The 26,076-nt window shown below is 43.3% G+C and overlaps 2 protein-coding genes across 15 annotated transcripts in view; both read right to left on the bottom strand.

Moving 5' to 3' along the window:
• LOC124192016 (filamin-A-like) overlaps window positions 1-18,697 on the bottom strand; it is a 29,117-nt gene extending 10,420 nt beyond the window's left edge. The window contains exons 1-21 of one of the 6 annotated variants that reach the window (XM_046585140.1): window positions 18,497-18,697; window positions 15,876-16,505; window positions 9,780-9,921; window positions 9,508-9,617; window positions 9,319-9,416; window positions 9,113-9,240; window positions 8,863-8,877; window positions 8,268-8,406; window positions 8,118-8,201; window positions 7,300-8,053; window positions 6,999-7,189; window positions 6,145-6,529; window positions 5,852-6,076; window positions 5,097-5,696; window positions 4,273-4,455; window positions 3,866-4,203; window positions 2,460-2,746; window positions 2,227-2,383; window positions 1,981-2,148; window positions 1,759-1,889; window positions 1,530-1,665 (exon numbers count right to left, since the gene is read on the bottom strand). In XM_046585140.1, the coding sequence (XP_046441096.1) occupies window positions 1,530-1,665; window positions 1,759-1,889; window positions 1,981-2,148; window positions 2,227-2,383; window positions 2,460-2,746; window positions 3,866-4,203; window positions 4,273-4,455; window positions 5,097-5,696; window positions 5,852-6,076; window positions 6,145-6,529; window positions 6,999-7,189; window positions 7,300-8,053; window positions 8,118-8,201; window positions 8,268-8,406; window positions 8,863-8,877; window positions 9,113-9,240; window positions 9,319-9,416; window positions 9,508-9,617; window positions 9,780-9,921; window positions 15,876-16,338 (4,734 nt within the window). In that variant the 5' untranslated portion in view covers window positions 16,339-16,505; window positions 18,497-18,697. Of the gene's footprint in view, window positions 1-1,529; window positions 1,666-1,758; window positions 1,890-1,980; window positions 2,149-2,226; window positions 2,384-2,459; window positions 2,747-3,865; window positions 4,204-4,272; window positions 4,456-5,096; window positions 5,697-5,851; window positions 6,077-6,144; window positions 6,530-6,998; window positions 7,190-7,299; window positions 8,054-8,117; window positions 8,202-8,267; window positions 8,407-8,862; window positions 8,878-9,112; window positions 9,241-9,318; window positions 9,417-9,507; window positions 9,618-9,779; window positions 9,922-15,875; window positions 16,506-17,708; window positions 17,991-18,496 lie in introns of those variants that run through there. The other 5 variants (XM_046585141.1, XM_046585142.1, XM_046585143.1 and 2 more) reach the window with 5 other exon arrangements.
• Window positions 18,698-19,597: 900 nt separating this feature from the next.
• LOC124192019 (sarcolemmal membrane-associated protein-like) lies at window positions 19,598-25,834 on the bottom strand. 9 transcript variants are annotated; one of them, XR_006873549.1, is made up of 17 exons: window positions 25,220-25,829; window positions 25,017-25,154; window positions 24,802-24,949; window positions 24,668-24,734; window positions 24,520-24,601; window positions 24,251-24,418; window positions 24,039-24,181; window positions 23,739-23,973; window positions 23,457-23,678; window positions 23,329-23,395; window positions 22,953-23,018; window positions 22,453-22,737; window positions 22,257-22,386; window positions 21,963-22,188; window positions 21,749-21,886; window positions 19,976-20,799; window positions 19,598-19,913 (listed from the first exon to the last, which is right to left on the bottom strand). XR_006873549.1 is itself a non-coding variant. In XM_046585152.1 (16 exons), exons 1-16 carry the CDS (start codon window positions 25,379-25,381, stop codon window positions 20,698-20,700), a joined length of 2,379 nt encoding a protein of 792 aa, XP_046441108.1. In that variant the 5' UTR covers window positions 25,382-25,829; the 3' UTR covers window positions 19,598-20,697. The 9 variants fall into 9 exon arrangements, 5 of the variants coding, with proteins under 5 accessions (XP_046441108.1, XP_046441110.1, XP_046441112.1 ...); XR_006873550.1 differs by having other exon boundaries at window positions 19,976-21,568; window positions 25,220-25,823; XR_006873551.1 differs by lacking the exon at window positions 22,953-23,018 and having other exon boundaries at window positions 25,220-25,820.
• Window positions 25,835-26,076: the final 242 nt, after the last annotated feature.

Here is a 26,076-nt window from a genome sequence, read left to right on the forward strand (position 1 = left end):
GGCTTCCATCATCCTTCGCCATTTACAGAACGTCACATGATTAGGAGGAATCAGATGAGCGCATGAAACAATTAAAGCAATTATTTCTGCAAAATTTGCTCGAAGCTTCTCCAGTTATCATTCTACGGCCCTGTAGCCGTAGTTGAAATAAATAAAAACAATTGAACAAGGGCGGAAAATACTGTAGCCAGCTAGTAATATATCCAATCACAACGAGCCGTACGAAAATAGACGGCTCATTCCATTCGCAACAACTGGTGCCTCGAGTAAATTCTGTTTTATTGGCGACCAAGTCGTCTAGAGTATTGGCAGTCTACTATTGTGCTGGCTAAAAAGAATTACGCAACTTGCTATTTGACTTTTCTCCGGCCCTACGTTTATTGAAACGCAAAACAGTAAAATAGGGGAAAAAAATAAAATAAAATCTTTTTTAAGAATTTGCTGCCGTTACCGAATAGAGAGCAACCAAGGAGCTAAAACGAAAATAGCCAGCCGACATTAAAAGAGCTTCCTTGTGCGTGTGTTTGTGTGCGTGTTTTTAATGGAGTGTGGCCTGGCATTGAGAACTACCCGCCAATGGAACTCTAGATTTTTGTCGCCATTTGTCGGCGTTCATAACGTGCCACGAGAAACAAACAAACCCAATGCGCACATCTGGAATAAATTTGAACAGAAAGAGAAACAAACAAGAAGAGAAAAACAGAAACGATTGCAACACACGTAACCGGACGCGTCTAAATGAGATCCAGTCTGACGGTCCCTCTCGTATTTTCTCGTCTGCAAACCATTTCTTCTTCTTCTTCAACATCTTTTCTAAGAAAGATGTAATAACGAACGCGTCTAAATTGCCTTTTTCTACCTTCCAATCACGTCGGCTTTTGGGCCTTTATTGAATGAGAGCATTCAGATTTAGGTTAGTAGCATCCCGATACGTTTCTCAGGCACGTACACTCTGTGCGCTCCACTGGCTTTTCGTGACTTTGACGGAACGATTCGTGCATACTATGATAAGAAAAGGAGTGTACATGACTAGACGAAGAATCCGGAAAGCACAATCATATCTTATGAGGTTCCTCTCTCTCTCTCTCGAAAAAAAAATTAACCCTAGCAGCAGTCTGGGCGTTGAAAGAGAAGGCGAAATTGACACGACGGAGAAAGATGCGTCGCATATAAATAATACTGCTCTATGTCACGGACTACTGCAAATAGAGCGCCCAGCAGTTGGACCACCTGTCAAGTGCGCAGTTTCTTAAAAAATGCACTAAGCAAATAAATAAACCAAAAAAAAAAAAAAAAAAAAACGGAAAATGTCGCGCCCCATAAAAGTTCAAACGAAACACGGAACACGAAGAATGTGACGTCTCGGGAGACCAAGACGCTAAGGGTAAAAAAAATTGTTTTCCATCGGCGCCAACCGTATAGTAAAATTCTTTTTTTTTAATGTGTGCGTGTGTGTGTTCGTCTGTTGCTTATTTTGTTGGATAGCACGTCCAAATAGCGAGAATATAACGTCAAAGCGTGAAACTTACGGTGAAATTGTAGACACCATCTGGGACGGGATTGCCGCCAAACTTGATGCTCAGTGTGTACTCGCCGGCGTCTTTGACAGTGTAGTAAACGCTGAAAGTTCCGTCTCCGTTATCATCAATATCAATGTCCATGTCGCTGCATCAAGTGTAATTTTGAGTAAAAAAGAATACGCGCGTGAATTGAAAGGAAATTTTAAAAAATGACCGTATGATTCACTCGGATGATTACCTGCCGGAAGTACCGCGGATTCGGCAAGTGACGGCACCATTTCCAGCATTCTTGGCATTGACGGAGATGCAATACTCTTCGCCAATAGATAGAGTCTGTTGGATGCCTTCAGTAATCTTACAGCTTTCCGCCTGCCCATTAAAACACAAATGTATCTCGTTCCCTATTTTTGCCCTAAATTATAACTCCGGTCGAAGACGACAAATTCCAGCTTGCACTCACCTTTCCAGTAGGATGGGCCTGGACGTTGAACGGAGCGTGCGGGACTTCCTTGCCGCCGTACTTGACGTTTACCTTGTACTGGCCAAGATCATCGGGCGTGTAGGTAGCTTTGAAAGTTCCGTCGCCGTTGTCGGATACCTTGACTTTGCGCGGATATCCATCCGGGCCCTTTTGTTTGTGTTGGAAAGTAAAATATAGAACACTCACTTAGATTAATGGAGAAAGCAAATAAAGGACAGAACTTACAAGAACTTGGACTTGGAGGTCGCCGTAGCCAGCTTCAGTCGTGTCGACGACAAAATCCGCTGGAATTGAAGCCGGAATGCCTTTGCTGGACACACCGGGGCCAGTGACTTTGACGTTCTTGGGCTCCACCGTAGGTCGGACTTTCATCTCAAACGGACTTTTGCCATGAAAATATGACGAATTAGCTACGCTTTGCATAATTGTTGGTAACAATAACAATTTGAAACACGCACCTCTTGGGGATATCTTTGCCACCATAAGTGACACGGACTTTGCAAGTTGAATTCTCCGGCGGTGGCATGTAGGTGACATCATAAGTTCCATCGCCATGGTCGATGATTTCAGGTTTCTGGGCCAGTGGTCCCTTATCGGAACGGATGTCAACGGCCAGTGGGGCTTTTCCCGATTTGGTGGCATCAATCTTGAAACGTTGAGGGATGTTAGCGCGACAATTATTCGGCTCCAGACCTGGACCGTAAGCTCGAACCGAATTAGCATCTACGTATCGGTCCACCGGCACCTGCGTTGAGACAAAAAAATGCAGACGGTTAGACGCATAGTCAAATTTCTAATTTCGTAGATAGTTAACAGAGACAATCTGAAATCGCGAATACATCGGTGGTGGGTGTGTGTCATAGCGTTGCCAACAACTCATGTAAATACTGTTTTTCTTCCCGGAATTGTTGGCAGAGAAGGAAGTAAAAAGGACATGCGGTACGAGTTAAGGGTATGTCAAAACACAGTATAAGAACCACAACACAAATTCTGACATTTCAAACTGTCCCATAAAGATAGAACATACTTTTGCCCTTTTTCTTTTAAAACTAGTATCCCGCTGATATCAAGTGCGCAATTTTTATTTGCCATTCTGCAATGGATAAAGTCAATCTGTCTATGTCTAGGTGAATTAAATCTCACAACGCTTAACGGTCATGGTTTCGAAACAGTGCCAAAGACTTGATTTATTTCCGAAATCTGGCTGAAGAAGGTGGAAGTCAAAAAATGACCTCTACCGTCTGCGCTCCGTTCTAAAATTGGCCCCGTCCCGACACGTGTAACTATGTTTCCCTAGTTTCTCACAGCAGCGGAATAATCCATTCGATAGTAACCGTTGGATGGGAGATAAGAGGAAGACGATCCATCCCCAAAAAGAATTTCTCTTCATTACGTTCCAAAAAAAAAGTGGATAAAACTTCTTTTTCATGCAGCAATCGAGGCCAACCAAATATTTAGACCAGCGATCTTAAAAATAAATTTATTATCTCGTTCTAGTCTTTTAAAAACGAAGTCTCTTAGGCGAATGTATCGTGTATATTATAGTTATCGTAAACGTGTTGGCAGCTTTAAAAAAATTCTGACCTAACCGCGGCAATCAACATTTTTATTGGACACCCTACCATCAACCATCACTCAACGAGCTCGTCGGCAACCTATTTTCTGAAATATTAATAACAAAATATGATTTCTCCCTTCACTTGAAATTCCAACCTTTCTCATTAGATGATGAATGAGAGCGCAATGTCCCACAGAATCAGTCGGGATAAATGATGGAAGCACTGACGAACACGCTAGAATTCTACTTCGACATAATCTGATGCAAATGAGATAAACCTATGAATAATGGTCCGAGCGTGCATACCTTGAACGGAGAGCCGGGAATGAACTGGTCGGCGAATTTGATACTGATGTCGTAATCGCCGGCCTCGGTAGGCACGTACTCGACAGTGCAAGAACCGTCACGATTGTCACGGCATGTCATTTTGGCCTCGGAGGGACCTTCAATTGCCAAACCTAGGCCTCCTGATCCGGCACCTTTAGTCTCGATGGTGAAAATGTTGGGCTCATTGACCACGCCACGTTCCAGGCCGGGTCCGAAAGCTTTCACTTTGCTGGGATCGCAACCACGACGGGCGTTGACAGTGAACGGAGAACCGGGCACTGGAACGCCATCGTACATAACATCAATTTTGTGGGGTCCTGTACAATTAAAAAATCAATTAAATATCATATTTCAGGTTAGCAAATAGTAATTATGCTTCCGTTTACCTTCTTCAAACGGAGTGTAAGCAACGCGGTTTTGGCCATCCGGCTGACTGGTGATGACCGGTTCCGAGAAGGAACCTGATGGATTATGAACCAAGCAAGTCACTTTTCCCGGGCCATCGCCAGGTTTCTTGGGAACGGCTCGTGAATCCACAGTGAATTCAGTCGGTGAATCCAAGAAAACCGCTATAAAATTCAAAACAAAATTCAGGTTATTAACAACTTTCGCAACAATATCTTTTTCAATCGTTTTTCCACCGAAGGATTCGGTCACAGAAATACACCGAAAAAGAGGAAACAACTATAGAAACCACAACGACAAAACAACAGAGAATCGAATCCCGCACGCAGTTTCATGCATCAAAAAATGTTTTGAAAAAAAATAAAAAAAAATTGGGGGGCCGACAAGGCAAAATTCCAAAATAAAAGGGAAAAAATCTTCTGTGGGGAAATGGTGTCCAATTGGGAACATGCTTCGGCTATTGAACAACAACATATTCCAAAAAGTAGTGATGGATTTATGTAATACGACGAGATCCATTTGAAGAATCCAGTCGGAAAAAAGAGAGAAACTGAGACGAAGACGAGGTTCAAATCAAATTGATGAGCAAGGAATGACTATAGTTGCATCAAATTTGAGATGTCTAAGGAAAAACAAAATGAAAATTCATCACAACAAATGGAAGAGAAACGGACGTAGTGGTTGAGGAGAGGAGCTATAAACAGCGGGAATTTCCTTTCCCGTTGAATTCTTTCTGGCGTGTTCAAGTTGTGGTGCAGAAGAAATGACAAGATGCACGCAGTGAAGGCATCCTCGCATCCCGTACCGTTGTCGCGCTGGATTCCACTTCCGTAGGTGCGGACCTTGGAGACAGGATTGTCAATGACGCGAGCCACAAACGGCGATCCGCTGATGGGCTGATTGTTGAAACTGATGTTCACGTGATAGTCACCGCTGGTGGACGGAAGGTAAGCCACGGAACAGGTCCCGTCGCCATTGTCCCGGCACTGGATGGCCGCTTCAGACGGACCTTCGACCGTCACACCCAATCCGCCCGGTCCGGCACCTCGAGTGTCGATGACAAATTCGGCCGCTCTGCCGGCCATGCCGCCCGATAGTCCCGGCCCGTAAGCCCGCACTATCTCGGCGGCGGCGGCTGGCGGCAGGACGCAACGGACGCGATAAGGAATTCCGCCTCGATTCAATAGGAGTTCGCCTCCGTAGAGGATGTCGACCAGGTGGTCACCCAACTCGGATGGCGTGTATTCGATCCAGTAGCCCGGCAAGGAGCCGTCACGGATCGGTGCAATGGTGGACTTGACGCGGCCACCTGAAGGAGACGTGATGGCCACAGCGACGTCGGCCAGGTATCCAACGGCGGCCAAATCGATGACTCTGAACTGCTGCGGGCTGTTGACGGGAGCAACTGTACAGGCACGCATCATCTTCTACCTCTTTTTGTGTGTAACATACTGACTGATCTTTCTGGCCCGTCAGAATTGTTCCCCCCCCCCCCCAAACTCCCGACAACAAAATAAAATTTGCCCAACACGTTTGAAATTGAAGGACAGAAAAACTTACTGGGATCGAGTCCGTCGACTTTCACTTTGGAGACGTCAACATGCGGCAGGACCTGGACAGCAATTGGCGATTTGGGGATCAGTTTTCCGGCGTACAAAACGTTCACTTTAAGCGGTCCGGGGGCGGACGGCGTGTAACCGACGGAATAGGTACCGTCACCATTATCATCCACCTGGACGGGTACCGGTTGATTCTTTTCATTGGTGATGCTAACGTTCAAATCGCCTAAATAAAGACATACATCGATTAATTCATCATCCTATTTCATTGATTTGATGGAAGAATCAGCTGACCTGGTCCAGCATCGCGAGCATCGACGTTAAAATGAGTTGGCGTGTTGGATTTGACTCCCTTCTCGACGCCGGGTCCGAACACTTGGACTTTGCTGGAATCGGTGGGCGCTGAGACGTAGACGCGGAACGGACTGTTCTTGACGGCCACACCGCCCTGATTCACTTGGACTGTGTGCTTGACGCCCCTCTCGGGCACGTAGCTGCACTCGTACAGCCCTTTAGCTTTCTCGACTTTCTTGACGGGAACAGAGTGGTAGTCGACGTCCATCACGCTGACATCGACGGGTACCGATGTGTCACCAGATTTGCGACTATCGACGGTGAACGGAGCCAATTTGCCAGACAAGACGCCCGTCTTCTCCAGACCGGGACCGAAGCATTCAACCTGGGCAGAAACGAAAAAAATTCAAAGCGGAAACCGGTTACATTTGAAATTTTTCTTTTTTTCGATTGCGCGATGATTTTGGTTTGATTGCGTGTGACTCCCTGTCAGTGATTTCCCGTCTACTTTGATGGTTATGACAGGATGTCAATTGAGACGGTTACAAATAAAGAGCTGATAACATTTGAGACGGGTGATTACACACGTCTTTCAGCGTAACATTAAACGACGAGCCAGTCAAGTGTTATTATACATTTGAAAAGGACCCTGAGAAAAAACGGGTCCAACAGTTTTCAGTTTCACGCAACACTCGTTTCTTTTTGAAAGGTAATATATCAAAGATTTATTGTAAAAGGATTAGATCAGAGATATTCTAAAAGCCACTTTTATCATAAAAAGAAAAAGATAAAAGGTAAAAAGAAAAAAATTCCAGACATATAAACTAATAATAATTCCAAAGTACACGGTTTACCTTTTCTGGATAATAGTTGGACTTTGGCAGAATGTTGGCCATGTAAGGCGATTTGGGGATGTCCTCGTTGTCACAAAGGATGTGGACGGCATACTCGCCAGGCGCCACCGGATAGTAACGAACATCGGCTGAACCGTCGCCATTGTCATGACATTCGATTTTGGCTTGCGATGGACCTTCAATGCTGAATCCTGCCAAACCAAACCAGAAAAAAAAAAGATTCATCTACTAAGCATTCGATTTGGATGCAAATAGATTCAGTCTAAGAGAACAAAATATGAAGAAAAAAAAAGAGCAATACCAAGAGCGCCATTGTTGCCGTTGGTCTCGACAGTGAACAAGGCGGGATGATCGACGACACCGCCATACAATCCAGGGCCATAGACAACAATTTCCGTCTCCTTGTAAGGGCCGACGTTGACTTCGAAAGGCGACTTTGGAATCTCCTGTCCCCCGTAGGAAACCATGACGACATGGCGTCCTTCTTTCGTCGGATGGTACACGGCTTCGGTCGTGTGTTCGTCAATTTTGCGCAATTTAACCGCTTCGTTGCTTCCGCCAGGACCGATGACACGGATGTCGAGCTGGCCCTCTCCGGCGCCTTCAGTGTGGACGCGGAAATCGGCGACGTCGCGGACACGGACGCCGTTCGGTTGAATACCACGGCCGGAAGCTCGAACTTTGCGGGCATCCGAGACGGGTGAAATGCGGACACCGTACGGACTCTTGGGGATCGGTTGTCCAGCGAAAAACACGTTGATTGAATGGACTCCGGTCCCGCTGGCGACGTATTCGCATCGCCACACTTCCGGGCTGATTTGACGCAATTTAACTGGCACCGTATTACGTTGGCCGGCCGGATCGAGGACGATCACTTCAGGAACGCCTTTTCCCGCATCTTTTGTGAAGATGTCGAAATAGGTGGGTCTATTGACGACAACTCCCTCCGGCTCCAATCCCGGTCCGGATGCAGTCACTTTGGATGCATCGCCAGCGTGACCCTCCACTTTAACTTCAAACGGCGATTTGGGAATATCCAATCCGTTGTATTTCACCTAAACGTGAAAATGATTTAAGCATGTGAGTGATTTGTAAATAAATTGTTTAAGTGAGTCTTACGATGACGCGGTGAACACCTTCCATTAGAGGCGTGTAAGAGCACGCGTACGACAGATTGCGGTCGTTGTTGAACTTGACCTCAGCCTAGAAACGCCAACAACATTTTTATTGGACCAATTCAACTGGAATTTATGAGTCTAACTAACTTACAGCGATCTTTTGACCGCGGGGATCATCCACAGACACTTCGACATTGCCTTTACCGGCCGAAAAGGTTTCGACGGTGAAATTGGCTGGTGCTCCGACAACGGGGCCGGTTGGCTCAACACCGGGACCGTAAGCACGGACCCTATTGTTATTGGTTGTGTAAAATAAAAACCAGAATTAATTCAAAAATCCAAGGATGAATAATGAGAAACTATACAGGATGTACAATTTGCGACGACACCAGATACATGCTGTCAATAAAGCCGTGATTGATCTAGATATTACTATAACAGTCGCAATCGAGTCTGCTTTAAAGATGACATATGACGAGGACGAGCGTTTACATTTATTAGAGCTCTTGATTACGGATATGATTGTTGTTTTTATTGATGCGCTTTTTTGAATAGTTTTGGTTTTTGTTTAAAATTTTAAAAAAGATCTTTGGTTTTGGCTTGAGATAAACCACGATGCGGGACTATCAGCGGTTCGACATGCTGATGAAAGTGTGAAAATATGTAGGGTGATTCTCATGTGATTTCACGAGGCAACAGATAGCGAGATAGAACGTGATAGATGAATTCACGGGCAGTAGTAGTACCTGGGTGGAGCTGGTCTGAATATTCAAACACACGCCCACGTGTTTCGCAATGATTTAATACCGTTCGCATTAAATTGTCACGCGTACCGTTCGCGTAGAGTTTAAAATATGGTCGCAAAAATAAAAAAAGAGAAATAAGAGAAAAACATCAATACGAGTTACCCCAATTTTTCGTCCTGTTTCCAAAATAATTCAAATTGATTTAAAGAAAAGAAAAGAAAACTGCCACACCGGTTGGCCGGTGATTTACCTGTTGGGATTGGCTTTGGGGCGGAGAGGGGCGTTGGGTTGCAGTTTGGCATTTGGGTACTGCGACAGGTAGGTCATCATGGAGAGTTCATCCACATTGGGGTTAACCATCTCTTCGGGTTTGACCAGCTGGAAAATGTTTTGGGTAAACGCCATATTTGTGAGAGAAGGACGGATGAAAGTCAAGACAAATGGCGTCTAACATACCTGAGGGATCTTGAGCCAATCGTCGGCCAAGCCCATGGCTTCAGTCGCATTCTGTAGGGCATCTTTGGGATCCCAATCGCTCCAATCGGGACACAAACCTGTTCCACACGCACCAAGACAGAGAAAGTATGAATATATACGTCAAACAAAATCAAACAGACAAAATCGCGAAATTCTGGAAATTCGTACCGGGAGCGACACCGTCAACGAGGGCACCGATGGCGCGTCCATCGTTCCAGTCATTGGTGAAATTGGTGATGGGCATATCGGGGATCTTGGACTGGATCCATCCCATCAATCTGTTGTTTTTATCCGATTAAAACACACAAAAGACATGATTTATGATAAAAGCCGTGTGCGATGATTTAGCGATAAGCCATATAACCATATGGCGAGAGGAAAATAAAAGAAGAAAAGAAAACGGAAATCTGCATAGAATATTGGGCGAGTTGATTTCGTACCGTTGCTTGGGCGTAGGTCCTTTGCCGTCGCGGCTGCCGTCGTCTCCTTCCCACATGGGCATCGAGATGGAATAGTGCAAGATGAGCGTCCATATTAGGCCAAGGATCAATTTTAATTTGCAGTCGACGATGTCGCTGGAATCTGCACACAACAGAGAACGTCATTTGCATTACCACAAATGTAAATTGTACGGCAGCTCCAGCCTATATACAACACGCTCAACCGAATAAGGTGGCCACACGCGCGCGCGCTCGCCATCCAGCCGTATATCCAAATCAAAGAAATATTCGGTTACGCGTGACATGTCCATAACGAGGTATATAGAACTTGGGGGTAATAGAAATAAGGAGAGAGACCCATATACATATCACAAGGGCTCCATCTTGCCCCTGTGTATATGTCATGACGACGGCCATAGGGAAAAAAGTGATAGACGTACACTATGCATAATCTATGTAGGAATCGTTGGCTTTCCAAGCTATCCACGAATAAGCTGCGTGTCGCTGTCCTCCGATGAAGGAAAGAAAAAGAAAAAGGTAGAACCAAAACCCAGTGGGTCACCTCAGCCATCGCCGGCATGGCCATACAAGGCAAAAGTTGGGACTTTTTCTTCTTTCCTTTTGGACGTCAGTCTGTCGGTAGACGGCCTTGCCATAGAGGGTAGTCCTCTATGACCAAATATGGCATTCTAGCCCCCTCTTTATTCTGGGGATGGTAAAAGGAAACATTTTCTTTCCCTGTGATGACGGGATGACGGCGATGATGTCGATCCCGTCGGCTTTCGGGAGAAAACAACAACAGGAAAATAAAAAGGCGTCGATCTTTTCCCATCTAAGGTTACCAATGCTAGAGGGGTGGCTCGACGTGACGTTTACAGAGTAGTTTACATGTTCGGAAAAAAAAAGGGAATAAGAGCGCGACATGTTTGACTGGCCAAACGACGGACCACAACACACACGCACAAAAAATAGCGCGGTGAAGTCTAAATATTCAAATGTCTGTGTTTTTTTTTTCTTCGTCTTCTCCCATCCATCCATCCATCTCCAAATAAAGGTAAGACTGAGTGGGCGCGAAATCCAACTCGACGGCATTACTTCTTTTTTTTTTTAAAAAGCAGAGGAGCAATGGGTTCGGGCGGGACCGCACAGAACGTATATTTCAATCCCGACAGCCGGAAGGTGTTATCTGCTCCCAAACAAAATCACGAAGAATAGACAAAAAAAAAAAAACATTCGAGGAATACGGACAGGTATTTATTATTATTTTCTTTTTTTCTTATCTCATTACCCTAATCGAAAATATTTCGACATACTTTGCATTAGAATATGATGCATAACTGCTGCAGACTCTTATTCCTCGATATGGTCAAGTGAAATTTCGGTTATTATTTATTCAAAACGACGAATTTGTAAACAAACCAGAAACTCAAAAGGGAAAAGCGTTTTGTTATGGTTGATTGTTGCTGACTGCTGCCGTTTTTACGACTATTTTTCAATTCAACCCGAGAAAGAGAGAGAGAGAGAAAAAGACTTGATCGTTCATTGACGTCAATACAAGGATTTGACAAAACCGCGGGCCTGCGACCTCGGTCCATTTCATTGTACACTGTCCCAGCTGGGAAGAGGTCGACAGTATCTCTTGTTTAAGTATAGCCATTTCTTATTTACCCGCAAGACTTTCACCCTACTCGCCATGTTTGAATGAACGAGCTAGCTAGCTAGCCACTCCTTGTAGGGTATTTCTCATCCGCACCATTATAATAATCTTCATTCAGCCAATAGATCAAGTTAGTGGCGGAGACTGAAGACTCTGGCGGTGGGTCCCGGTTTTCTTTTTCGTTTGTTTGTTTGGTTTGGGTTTTTGTTGGTCCACCTCCAAGCCGGACGACAGAGCGAGGACGAAAAATGCAGATTATACATCTGTGGGTTTCTTCATTCGGCAATGATTGGAGGAGTATATAAGAATACCGAGAAAAAAGAATCAGAAGAAAGGAATGATAGAAAAGAAACAAGTTGCAGGTGACGTCGTCTAGCGCGGGCACGCATGCGCCCCGAGAGAGATCGAATAAGGTCGGTCGGGAAAGAATCTGTTGACCTTAAAAGGAGCTGGAAACACAAGTCAGCAAAAACAGCCATGGAACAACTCTCCCCGCCTATATATTGACTGTAATTTGTAATTTTCTTTTTTAGTTGCTATTTAAAATAAAAAGTCCTATAAGCGGAGTGGAGCACATAGAGAGGGACTGCATTTTCAATGCAGCTCTCAGTGGCTCACTCATCAGCAGTGCTGTCCGCGCGCTCTTTCTGCCGAGCCTGTTAGTGGCCCACTTGAGAGCGAAGAAAAAAAGCTAATTCTTTTAATAACAATATCCAGAGTAGCCCAGGCATCATCGGCAACCACCAGCCACCTATATGCCCAATATGTGGAGAAATGGAGTGAAATCGTGCACGTTGATTTTCTCCGATGAACTTGTCTGCGGGAAAAGGGTCGATGGCAGACTGCTGGCGAACGTGACTGGCGACCGAGAGTCCGCGTTTTCTTGTTTTTTCTGTTTATATTGCAACAACACTTTTAAGTAATGCCATTTGAGATGAAGTTGGAAGAAAACGATTAACAGCGCTAACCCAGCGTCTGTTTTCTTGCGCTTGTTTTTTTTTTTTTGCCGAAATATTATTCACCTGCATCCCCGGCACCATATATGTTTTGGTTAACCGTTCTGGTGTGTGCCTTGCCATTTGAATTACGAAATCAACTGATGGTGTGATCTTTTTTCTTTCTCAAAAGCCGAGGGGGTTATAGAGAGGACAAAAGAAGCAGAAGAAAAACACCGGCGTGACTCGAAGATTTGTTGCGTTTAACTATACGCAAAAAAGAAGGCAATCATCACGGCACCATCGTTTAGAACACAGCAGGGAAAGTTTCTAATCTCTTCTTGTGTGCAGTGTGGTACGTGTTTCTCATGCACAGCCGAGATTTGAATAATCTGGAAGGAATGAAGTCAGTCAATGGTGCGGCCGCATTACCGCCCCCTCAAAAGTCCCGAATCAAAATGGAAGAAAAGCCGCAAATAAATTTAAGCAATTTCAATGAGAAACGTCGTCGCAATAAGGCGCAAGAAGAGGCCAATAAATTCGTAAAGAAAACAAAAGAAGGAAATGAGATAACCGTCAAGACTTGCGTGCAGTCTCCGACCTGCTGTATGTTTGCCAGTAACACAATGAAGTGAATGGCAACAACTGGAGGAAGACTATATACGTATTAGTAGACGAAATAAAGCCAACAGGAAAAATATAAAAAAAATAAACACGAAAAATACAAACAAAACAACCAAACGAAAAAAACATGTTTCTCTCCCGTTTTGTGGAACCAAATAAAATAAATAGCATTGGATCAGCAGGTCCGGGATACGGACCATAATGGAAGCCCACGCAAAGAAACGCGTGGGTCTTTCCAAAACAAAAAAATTACATTCAATCTGTTACGAGTCATTTGTCGTCATATTTTATAGACAAAAAAGGAAAGAAATTCCTTCAGGCTTCAATTGAAAATTGTCCATGTTTTATTGTGTATAATGCACACCGAGTTCGAACCACATGAGAATAACCCAGGAGCTCGCGATTGTAATCGACCTCCTTCTGTTCCGCCGCAACGCCGCATAGAGGAATTTGCGGTTATAATATTATACTGGTGATAATAAATTGTGCTTTCAAGAAGGGAAGACATTTTTTTTTTCTTTCCACAAAAATAAAAACCACAATGTCATAATCATGGAAACACAAAACTGGGGCTATTTCGTGTAGGTTTTTTTGTTTGTTCTTGTCGGACCACGGGCGATCGTTTTGAAATAATTTGACTTGCAGCTTCTCATCCAGACTCCCCTACGTGCAGATGGAATTATACAGCCCTCTCTACTGATGCTCCTGCTGCTGCTGCAACTACGTCTTGCGGTACCTATTATTGTTATTACGGGCGCACTGTAAAAGGTGGCGTTGCGTGCGTAACGGGACGCACGCAACGCAAGCGAAAGGTGTACGCTGCTCGCCCTCTTAAAGTAGGTTATATGCCGGCCAGGGCAGCCTCCCTTCGTCTACCATAACAAACTAGACGGGCAACGCAAGAGAGAATTTAGAGAATAAAAAAAGGAAACATCATGAGGAGACCATATATGGCCACTAGCTAGCGAGGGTTCTTTTCTCTTTGTCAAACTCCGCCTACTTTTTTTTCTTCTGTATCCACGGAGGAAGAAAGAAGAAAAAGAAGAAGAAGCAAACGAAGAAGAAGAAGAAGAAGAAGCGAAGGATAAAGAATCTCTCTCCGGGCAATAATTCAATGGCACCATTGAACGCCCACTCGACGAAAAAATAAAAAAGGAGAAATAGAAAACAACCAAAATACGCCAACCCAATGCGTGAGTGTGACCACTAGGAACGCAAATGGATGTTTGACAATCTCGGGAGGGATTTGATGATGCCACATGGGCCGTTTTTCACACATCAAGAGACGCGCGTAATCCAAGGCAATATAAGAAATCCCAGATTGACAGCTAGCAAGAGAGTCGACCATCGATGCGTCAACTGACCCTTTTCTTCTTCTGGCTCTTTGGAACGGTACCAACAGCCTCTGACCGTCTACGTCAGTTCCATCCCACACGAGAGAAACTTTCCCTTTTTTTTCTATTTCTTTTTCTGGTTTTGTTGATATTCAACGGCGTGTGTTTTATTTCCTGGAGGTTTTTTTTTTGGTTTGTTGCCGGCGTATTTTATTGCGTGTCTTCTTGGGCTCCCACTGAGTTTTGGTTGGACAATCGCACGATGGAAGAGAATAAGCAAAAACAAATTGATACGGGAGGCGAGCGATACGGTCCATTGTATACCATCCAGCGAGGAGGTCCAATCAATGCATCCATGACTGGAAAAACTGGCGATGGTGTGCTACACACACAAAAAAAGAGAAGAACGATGCCAAATTCCGTAGACGGTGTCTAGCCAGAAATCACGCAATCATTTTCCTGGGGTTTCTTTTTCTGACTTATTCCCCCCACCATTTTTCCCGATACGGTCGAGACAGCTGCTTCAAAGACTCTCCCTCCCTTCTTAGAAGCTGCCCAGCGTTCGGATTGGACTGCGACGATGATCCATTCACTGATGAAAAGCCTGGGCGTATTGCAGAATCCCTTCCGTCCGCTTTCTTCTAAACATCCAACAATTTTTTTTTTCATTCGCATGGTCCCGTTTTTTTTTCCTCTTCTTTTCTCTTTACCCCCGCCGCTTATACAAAGTCAACAGCACGGACATTCCGTTGGTATTACGTCGACCGTTCAAACAATCACACAAAAAAGGGCGGGTTAGAAACTGGCAAAACCCGCCGACCGGTCCACGGACTTTTTACCAGATCAAAACCCTCCCGTCAAGCCCAAAGATTCCAGTTCACAAGCTAAGCAGATAACATGTTCGTACTATAAAAAAAAATATAGGTGATATCCCTGATAAGAAATCATAGTTGGGGGTTCTTTTTTAGTCGTGTTGTTGCTGCTCTACAGCGTGCACGTGTTGACTTTAGACCATAAACAGTGCAAAGAAAAACGGCACCGAGGAAACCAAAAAACAAACGCTGCCAACCCTGCCGTAATAAAATGCTGGAAGGAGAAGAACCAAGAAGAAGAAGAAGAAGAAGAAGAAGAAGACGTGGTTGAAATAACACATAACGCAAACGATGGGAGCGCGTGAAGTTTGGCAGATGTTTCCCTCGGTTATATACTCAGTCACGATTTCACCTCGACTCTTTTTTTTTTGTTTCGTCTCTTCCATCCCAGAGGGTCAGAGAAATGTTCCGTTTCTCTGGTTCTCTCTAACTATTCTCTGACTCTCTCGGATGTGTGACATTGAGTACGGCGGATGCCCGACAAATTGATTTGAGGGGAAACAGAACAAGAAGAGGCTAATGTACGGAACGAGCGATGACTCGTAACAAAAAATAGCCAACAATACCAAGCAAATGGTCAGTTGGAAACGAGCGGAAAAGAAAGTGGGACGAACAGAAAATCCACAGAAAAATTACGGAATAAAATTTAAAAATAAAAATAAAATGGGACTCACCAATATTGACGATGCGGATGCCTTCGTCATGCTCCAGGAATTTCAGAGCCACGGAAACGTTCTCGAGCTTCTGCGAACGGAAGGTGGGTTTCTTGGTGTGCTTGGGCAATTTCTTGCCGGACAAGACTTCGACGAGGGCGATCAGTTTGAGTCCGTCCGACAGGTCCGTCTCCAAACTGCCAATGAATTTGTCGACGGTTTTCAGGTGCTCGTTGGCCCATCGTGTAAATGTGTTTTGCTGGATGCGCTTCCACTGGGCATCCTCGGCCAGATCTCGTTCCGTTGCCACCATGACTTGATCGTCTTCGGCGCTGCTCTGTTGTTGATTGCCTGCTCCTTCTTGCTGTTGAAGTTGCTGCTGCTGCTGCTGATGCTGCTGTTGTAACTGGCTAATGACGGACGAGACCACCTGCTCGGCCGGGCTGTCGCGGGCCAAACTGACATCTCCTCCCTGTTGACTCATGGTGTAAAGCCTGTAGCTGCCGCTTTGCTCCCGCCCGCCGGGCTATTCAGATAGAGGCCACAAGACCAGAGTCGCACACACACGAACACACCGACCGATGGGTTCGGTCCAATCACGCTTGTCTCTCGGCTTCGCTCCTTTGGCGATTCAATCGCCACCTGTTGAGTCTAATTTCAATCGAATTCAAAAAAAGACCATTAATTGTGCAACATGACGCAATATTACCTAATAGCGGAAGAAATCAAAGGAAACCTTGAACAAACGGACGAAAAAAAATGTCAGGAAATTAGTTTCTAGCTTTTAGAAAAGAGAAATATCTATTTGGGATAAATGATTCATTTCGTTGGAATGGAAACAAAAGAAAATAGGAACAGATTGACGGGCGTGGTTTGGTGGTGGCACGTTTATCCCCCCCCCCCCTCTCTTTCATATTTTTCCGTTTGGTTTCTTTCCCCCCTCCGCTTTAAGGATGGAATGAGAACAGCTGGATCACTTATAAGCTCGCCGCTAAATTTAAAAAAAATTCGTCATTGCCGACGACAGAAACTACAGCACAGAAAATGAATGGGGTATAACAAACGAACGCAATGTTGTAATCCAATCACCACCTGCGGTAAAGCAATTACCTGTCAACTGGTACATACCAAAATAAGAAATGATTAATTTGATTCGTTTCTGAAAGCCCAAAGGAGTAGTAGGTTAAGTTATTTCCTACAGCGAGTTATTATTCTTCCCCAAGACAGCAATTAAGCGCTCGTATCTGGGCTGCTTAATGATGTTATTTTACCGGCAATTTCATTTGGCGAATGCGTTTACAAAAAGGGGGGAAAAAAGTGTAAAACAGTAGTAGGTGGTTTGTACGTCAGCACTCTATCAGATTTGGGTCAGTCGGCAGGATATTGCCGAGATTTCGGCTTTTGTTGCCAATCTTCTTTTCTTCGTTCATTATTACAACAACTTGTCTTCATTTTTCCTTCGCTTTTCATTCCATAAAAGGACTCTGACGAATTGATTGCCCAACATTGCGGAATGAGCCCTAAAGCCGCCTTCTGCCGACATGTTCATCTTCATTCCTCTGCTGACGTGCATACGAGATGCGTGCCCATAGATGGCGCTGGCGGCGCCAAGCGACACCGATTCCGGTACGAGGATCGGCCAGGACCGTATCAACAAACAGCACAAAAGTTGATTGGATTCCACTAACTTGTCACGTCTTGTCATCCGTGTAACTAAGCGCCCTCGTCGTCGTCATTCCATTGACGACGACGCAAACAAACGAGGATCCAATAACGAAATGGAAGAATTTGTCTGTTTTTTAAACACAACAGAAAGGAAGGTGAACAAAAAAAACAATGTTAAAAGATTCTTACGGAATTGACGGTGACGAATCCTTTGTTGGTTTGCTAAGAATATCCGATACGATTGTTTTTTTTGTTTTTCTTTTTCTCCCCCGATCAATCTCCGTTTGTTCTGGGCTTTTACCGACCGGGAACGGCCCGATGCTCTCGAGAGGGGCAGGGGTGCTGCAACTCTCTGGACCAACTGGACCAACACAGACGCAAAACGGCTAATATGGCAAGCGTTTACCCTCACTGCACGGCACGATGAGAGCGAATGCGAGAAAAAGTGGCGTGTGTCTGTGTCGACGTCTGTTGTAGACAGAAGAGAGAGCGAAAGGTTTTTTGGTTTGTAGGTTTTTCGGGGTGGTGGGAGGGCTGCGCCGTCGTTTCTCTTATAATGTAGCCGCTCCGGACTACTCTCTTGCATAGATCCCGTTCGTCTCTACGACGGATTTTTTTAAAAATAGCCCACGCCATCACCGTTTCAGAAATTCTTCGCCATAGCGTGCGCGGGTGGAGGAGGAGGAGGCGGTAGAAGGAGGGGGGGGGGGTCGTCGTCGTCGGTAGGAGTGAAGAGAGACATTCCTCCCACACCGACTGACAACAGCCCCCGAAAAGAACGGCAGAGGTTAGGAAGTGGTACAGCACATAGGAGGCAGTTGGGAAAACAAAAAAGATGAAGAGAAAAATAAAAAGGAGCCGAGGGGAGGTGACCCCACAGTCTACTTATACGGGGATGATTCATTCACGGTTCGAAACGTATATCGCTATGACGTGCAGAGCAACCAAATAAAAGAGAAAAAAAAAAAGACACATACCTTAAAAACTGAGAACTGTTGACAAAATCGTTAACTCCGATTCGGAAAGACCTTAAATGGGCCAGGGAATTCGACGTCTGAACACGTCGTTCGAAATTGCCCTCCTCCGCACACGCACAACTTTAATCCAACTACACCGACAGACAAAAATGTCGCGGCCGCTTCCAGTTGTTCCGTTACGTCTCACCCGCTCCTCACAATCGACTGCGACAACAGCGATAGACGACGACGGCCTCCATCGCTGGCCGTCCCGAAGGCTGTAAGGCATTTTCAGCGTTCGGTTCAGCGGACCACGATGATGTACTCTCTCCGCACCTTTTCTTCTCCCCTTTCTGAAACAATAATACATTATTTACGATGTTGGAACTCGACTTTTTCAAAAAAGGATTTCCTTCTTTTTTTTTCCATCAAAGAAAAGCTACGCTTCTATTCTACACAGACACTCAACGTCTCACTCTGCACGCGTGCGTTATTCTTTTTTTTTTTTTGTTCCCCGCGTTCTCCTCTCTCCTCCGCCGGAACGGTCGATCCTTATATAGACGCGTCGAGGGAAAAAATCTCTTTTTGCCCGCGCTCGATGTTCAAATAGGTGAAAAAAGTACTTACACTCAACACGCTCAACGACGCACCACACACACACACACACACAGAACCAACGGCAACAGCATAGCCGAGCGCACGGCGGGATTTCATTTCCAGCCGTGCACGATTGTCCAGCTGGCTCTCGGCTGGTCATCATTCCACATCAAGTTTGACCAAAAAGGAAGGCAAAGAAAATCTTGGATCGTAACAAAAAACGATGAATAATAAAATAACGGAATTTCATACGAATCGTGCTGTGCGCTATACTCTTCAGTGTCGAGTGGAAAGTTACGAAAACGTCGGGGATATAACCGCAACTCGCTTTCGCTGCCACCTTGAACTACAACACGAAGAAACAGCATATCATCTATACTTACTTGCATGAGAGAAGAAAATGTACATAAAAGTCGTTCCGATCCGCTTCACGAAAACAGAACCGATACGATTGTCTTCAGATAATCTTTCGGTTCCGCAGCGCGATGAGCATCAATACTCGGTCATAGATCCAGACCAAGAAAGAAAAAAACAAAGTATTGTATTGTCTTGTTAGTTTCTTTTCATTTTCTCTTCTTTCTTTTTTTTTTTGTTGCTGATGTTTAATGGGGCGAGTTAAATAACAGGACACGGGGCAGGGGCAGGTGGGATAGTAAAGAGAGAAAATGGGGAGTGTGTACAATATCCGTAGAAGAGGACTAGACTACAAAACATAGAACATGTTTGTTGTTGGTTGAAATTTTTCATAAACTCCTTAAGATCCGAGGCCTCCCAGCGATGGTTATCCATCTCGCCGGACGGTTATCCGCCAAAGACCTTAAGGAGGAAACGTGACACAAAACTGGGGAGCAGAACGAGTAAATCAATGACCCATCAAATCAATATTATGTGATCCACTCTTACTCTTTCAAGTCGAAGACGCGCGAAGCTGAAAATAATGTCGTTGGCTGGTGAGAAAAATATTAAACTTTCCCTCACACACAAGAGAAAGATGTCGACGATAATGAGCTGGTGGATAGACAGAGGTAGGACGGACAGCAAAAGAAAAAAAAAAAAAGGAAGAAAAATCATTGAGGGGAGCCTATTATTGCACGCCAACTATGCCGTAAAACTAAGCATTTGAAAAACAAAGAGGAACAACATTCTTCGGAGGGGTGTGTGTTTTGTGTGACAGTAGAAAATCATGGAGAGAGAGAGAGATAGCAAAGGAAAAAATAACTCTGCACAGGTCCTGTTAGAAGGTGGAGGAAAGAGGATTCGACTCTCCCCCTCCCCACCGACGTTGTACGTTTTACATACACACACAGAAAGGAGACTAAGCCATTTTCTGTAGCGTTGACGGAAAACACACACTAGTTAATGACATCACTCTTTTGTCATATTGATGGCACTTGGTAAAATTAAAAAGCTGCTGTCGCTAGCAAATATGTTTCAAAAGAAAACACGAAAAAAGGGATATTATCTGCATATCCCGCCATTTGCGTAGATAGAAGTAATTGAAAAAAAAAAAGCTTACAATCGGTAGAAGAACAGGAAAAAAACAATTGATGATGATGATGATGTTTTTGTTGTTGCTGTTATTGTCTCTCTCCTTATTTTTCTTCCGTGTTGTCCGGCAAAATCTCTCAGGGCTCGAATGTAGCCGTCAGCCGCGAGAAGAAGCGGTAGAAGGCCAGGAAGAACGAGATGAACAATACGAGCAAGGGCATGAGACACAACGCCGTCGCCTACAGAAAACGCGCAGACAAACACGAAAAAAAAACAAGAGGCACAGCAAAAAAAAAAACAAAAAAAAACAAACAAACAGAGAAAAAGAGAAAGGAAAATAATCGATGGATCAGCTTTTTTTTGTTCTCTAATGTCCACCGTTAGCATAAATTTCTTACGTCAATGCGGTGTTAGTTTAAGACGAGAAAAAAAAATGAAAGTTAAAGAATAAAGTAAATCGAAGCAAACATACAGAGCGAAAAATGTTTTGTTGTTTTTGTTTGCGTTGTTTTTTGGCCACGGATATTGAACTAACAAAAACAATAAATTCATCTCTAAAATAAATTTTGAAGGCACATAAACACAAGTCGACGAACGAGAGAAAAGAAAGCCAATAATAAGAAGGTAACAAATACAGCTGAAGAAAAAAAATGTGAGAAAACAGAACCTAAGCGAGAGAGAAAAGGAGAATCCAAAATCAAGCAGACTATCGAAGAATTCAAATAGCTTCTTATTTGTTTTGTGTTCAAATCCTTTTCTTATTCCCTCTTCGTTCAGTTTCACGTGAGGAAAAAACAAGAGTTGACGGACTCTCAGCTGACAAAAAGAATATGTCTTTTAGAAGGCACACACATTTAGTTTTCTAAAGGAAGACAAAGGATGAAATAGAATTGGTGCTTCCCCTTTTCTGTCTTTTAATTTATCGTTATTTCAATCCGATGGCCTGAAAGCTATGAGGACCGCCAAGACAAGGACGGCCAACGGGACTACATACATCCAGCGGCCAACCTAGAAAATGCATTCGGCATTCAAAAGAAAAGAAAAATAAAGAGAACAGAAAAGAAAAAAGAAGAATGGATGGATAGAATTATCAACGAACCAAAGAATAATGAAGAAAACTTACAAATTAAAATTGTGCATAAAACAGTGAAAGAAGATTTGGAAGAAACGGAGACTGACTGGACTTACCGTTTTTGACTGAGAAGATAGTAACGAGTAGTTGTCCTTTAACTGGGAGAATTCTTCTTCTAGCTCCTTCTTTTCCGTTTGTACATTATCGTAGTGGCGCCGTAAAGCTTCGAGTTCGTTTCGTACCTCAGACAATTGCTTAAAATAACAAAAACAAAAAAACATAAATTAAAAACTGTGCCTCAAGAAATTTTCAAATAAAATTTCGTTTTACCTGCATGGTAACATATTCTTCCGAATTAGCATCTTCTCCGGAATTAAGTTCCCGGATGCCAGAATCTCTCATTTCAGGATCACGGGAACTCGGTGGATTACTGATTGGACTGCTAAATCCGCTAACCACTCCACTGTCCCGATTCTCTACGCTGAGAGCTAGCGACTGGTAGGCTTGTTGCCATTTCTGGCGTTCCTCAATTTGCTCTATCCTCGACACTTCCATCCTAAAAATAAATAAATAAAAAAGGTTAAATAGAAAATTAATTATGGATAGAAAATGTTTTCTTGTTACTCTTTCAACTGGATGGTGAGGATAGCAACTTCGTCCCTGAGATATTCCAATTCTGAGGTTGAGCCTCTATGAGCGGTGGTTTCACTGACACGATTGGCTTTCTCTTCCTTTTCGTAATTACTTAGTCGTACTGAAATATCGTTGTTGCAAATGAAGTATTTGGCATAAAAAAGTGATAAAAAAACTCCTTGCTTACAGGTCAATAGCGAAATAAGATCCTTATTCTTCGCATTAGCTTCTCGAAGTTCTTGGTACTCATTATTGAGTGAAACGATACTGGAACGGACGAGCTCAGCGAGCTCAGATGGTTCATCAGCGGATTCCTCTTCCTGCTCAGATGAGCCTTTGAGAACGTTGTGCAGGTTTCTAAAGTATTGCTGTAGATGTGCGGCTGTAGACCAACCATCTTGTGCCTCTAGCTGCCGTCTCTCCACTTCTGACTCAAGTACACGGCACTTGGCGCGCGTTTCTTCCAAAAGCTCTGCACCAATCCAAACAAAGGAATAACTTAGCCATCATCCATTTTCGTAGCGAACAGCTAATGTAAAGCTCGACGCGATCAATTTAGCAGAGTAGAAAAAAGAGACAGCAAATGTTCCATGTCAGCCAAAGAAAGAGAAAAAAACAAAATGGGCAAGCAGCAAAAAACGCAATGAAAAGCTGGAGTAGAGCCAAGAAAGAGTTAGTACAATTCACCTTGTAAAATTAAACTACAACATGCCAACTGATTGCGGTAAAGATAACAATCCCACGTGCATGAACCTACACACATCAATTAACAAAAAAACGTCAAGTATCCGAACAAGTCGGAAGCGATGATTGGCAGCAATGTTACGCTCACTAGGGGGTTTAATGGATTAATTTTTTTTGGGCGGAAAAGAGAAAAAAACCGAGTCAGAGAAAGGGCAAGACATTATAACACAAGGAATCACAAAAAGTAATGATGAAGCCAAACAAAAAGGCTCAATAAACAACCAGAAGTCCAATACCACATTGAAAATTTCTCTAAAGATTCTAGATTCTCTTAAGTAATTCTACATTCTTTCAAGATAAAGTAACACATAACTCATACCTTGTAGGCGATCCACTTCTTTTGACTTGTATCCAATAGGATCTGGGACAAAGTCTCCATTTAGATTCTAAGGAAAAACAAAAAACCTGTGAGTATTCATTAAAGATGTTTCAGTGATATTGATTTACCTTTGCATGGGAAGTTTTAAGTTGCGACTCGAGCTGGATCACCCTTTGTCTCAATGTTTCCGTCTGGTTTTCTTTGACGTTGCTCTTATCTTCCACTTCATCCCCACTTATTTCGTTCTCATCCTTCTTCAATTCTTCTGTTGCTTTCATTGAATCGAGACGTAGTCTGAGATTGGCGAGCTGCTCTTTGGTGAAATCGATTTCCGCTTGTCTACTTTCCACCTGTTTTACAGATAACGACTTTCAAATAAAAACTTGAAATGAAATGAATGAAAAATCTACCTGAGCTAGAAGAATCGTTTCTTTTTCTTGAGCTTCTCGAAGGGCTTCTTGCCTTGATTGCATCTCCTGCTCATGACGAAGTTGTTGGTTGTCGGCTTCTTGTAACTTTTTCTTGCACGACTGTAACTCTTCCGATTCTTTTTCGAATTTCTCGGCTAATTCTAGTATTTGTTCATTCAGTTTATCGTTCAATTCTTTCATGTTGTCGCGTTCGTCTTCAGCGTTACTCAATGATCTGTCAAGAAAACGCACAATGATTTAATGTATGAAGTTAATTAATCACAATGAAGTGGTATTCACCGTTCAGTTTCCTGTAACTTCTTCAAAGTTTCCATTTTCTCTGTGAGCACTTTCCGTAATGATTCTTTCGAAACATCCTGATAAATGTTTTTCTCGTCATACAACTTACGGATCTCTTCACGTAGTTTGTCTTCGTGAAAGTTCTTTACAAAATATATGCGATAAAGTAAATAAATACAACATTTTTCCATGATCCAATAAAAAATACGTACTTTAGAAGAGACGACCAGCTGATTTTCGAGAGATTCTATTCGAGTCAATAGTCTATCTTCCTCCATCAGCGCCGTCCAGCCCATTTCAGCTGCTTCACGAGTAGCGCTCACAATACGCTGCAACGATCCTAATTTCGTTTCTAATACTTGTTCTCTGATTACTGCTTCCTAGATATTAACAAACATAAACATGAATGAATAACATGGATGAAAAAGTAAAAATAATAAAATAAAACAAATAGTGAAAAAACATTTATAAGATTCCTTACCTGTATCCATTGATTAAGCTGATAGAGATCTTGTTTGCCAAGTTCACAACTGTCTTCCTCTTCTTGAATTCCAGTTGAAGGACTTAAAAAAAATACACACAGTTCATCAGATTCAAGCTATCGTTGAAAATTGTTTTTTTAAATTTACCTGGCTTTGGCTTCTTTGCCATCAGGTAAATATAGCTTTACAGTGGCTACAATACAACCATGAGTAACTATAGCATTCCAAAGAATTATGGATTATGCACCATTCTAGGAATATGTTAAATTCAAGGTAAATACCTTTTCTTGAATTTTCCATAACATCTACTCCAAACTGTACTATATCACCAGAGCACACTTCTCTTGGTGCTGATTCTTCAGATCCTTTACTTAATCTCTGATTGTTCACAAATGTGCCATTACTGCTTTTGGTGTCTTGTAAATAAAACTAAAAATGAAATTAAACATTTATATGCTTTTCGCACCTTATATAGAATACAACACTCTAAAAATACCTTTCCATCTTTGTACCATAGCAAAGCATGGTTCCTAGATAACACTTTACAATCAAATATGGCATTGTTGACAGCAGGCTTCACTCTTGCCACTGAGCGCCCAACTTTCATGGCACTTTCCAGGCTGAGATTTCTCTCCTGCGAACCATAACATATCTTATTACTTTGATCAAAATATGCTTTAGCAGAGGCTTGTGTAGTACCTGGAAAGGGTGTGAATTTGGTCTACAGATGAGTGTTGCTCTTGGAACCATCTTGTTGGATTCCTGTCCCCCATTCTCGGGGGAATCTTTAAGGGTCACATTGTTTTCGTCCAGCGCGGAGAGAGAGACGGATCGGGGTACGTCGAATTCGATCACAACCATCCGACCAGCCTTCGATTAATGACTGTCGAACTCTGTGAAGAGCCGCCCTTCCTCGCGTTTCACTATTTTGAAAATAACATGCAGACTACTTCAAGAGAGAGATTGTGTTACTTGAGTTCACTACTGTTCACTTCAGCCCGAAAACCGTGCTCTGGCTATTGATTAAACTAACAAAATCTATGGAGTTATTCACCAACACTCACTCGACAAGATTTCCCCAAGTATATCCCCAATCATGCTTAAAGTTACGGCCAAAACTCTCTCTCTCTACAGACCACACAGGCACACACACAATCTGAAAAAAGGACACAAGCAATAAGAAAGGGAGAGGGAGGGAGGGGTTAAGGTAGCTACGGTGGCGCTACCTATTGTTGATATTTTTAACGGAAGTTAGTCGGCGACACCTTACGAAATTATTACGTAACTTACAAAATAATTTATGTTATTTTTCATGTACATTCGTATTTTTCAAAGAAAAAACGTTTCTGTATTTTTTTAAAAATTAATATGAAAGAAAAGATGTAACATCGATCACCGTTCAACACCGGTGACCGGTCTCTATCTTTCTGATTGTTCTTCTGTGCTGGCTATGGCTTCTATTTTTTCGTAGAATTTCGCATGAAATCATTGCGAATAATAGATTTTTATCGCAGAGGAGATAGTTGCGCATAAAATTCCTTTCGATTGAATCATCA

This window comes from Daphnia pulex, chromosome 4 (assembly GCF_021134715.1).
Source record: "Daphnia pulex isolate KAP4 chromosome 4, ASM2113471v1".
Classification (NCBI taxonomy): domain Eukaryota; kingdom Metazoa; phylum Arthropoda; class Branchiopoda; order Diplostraca; family Daphniidae; genus Daphnia; species Daphnia pulex.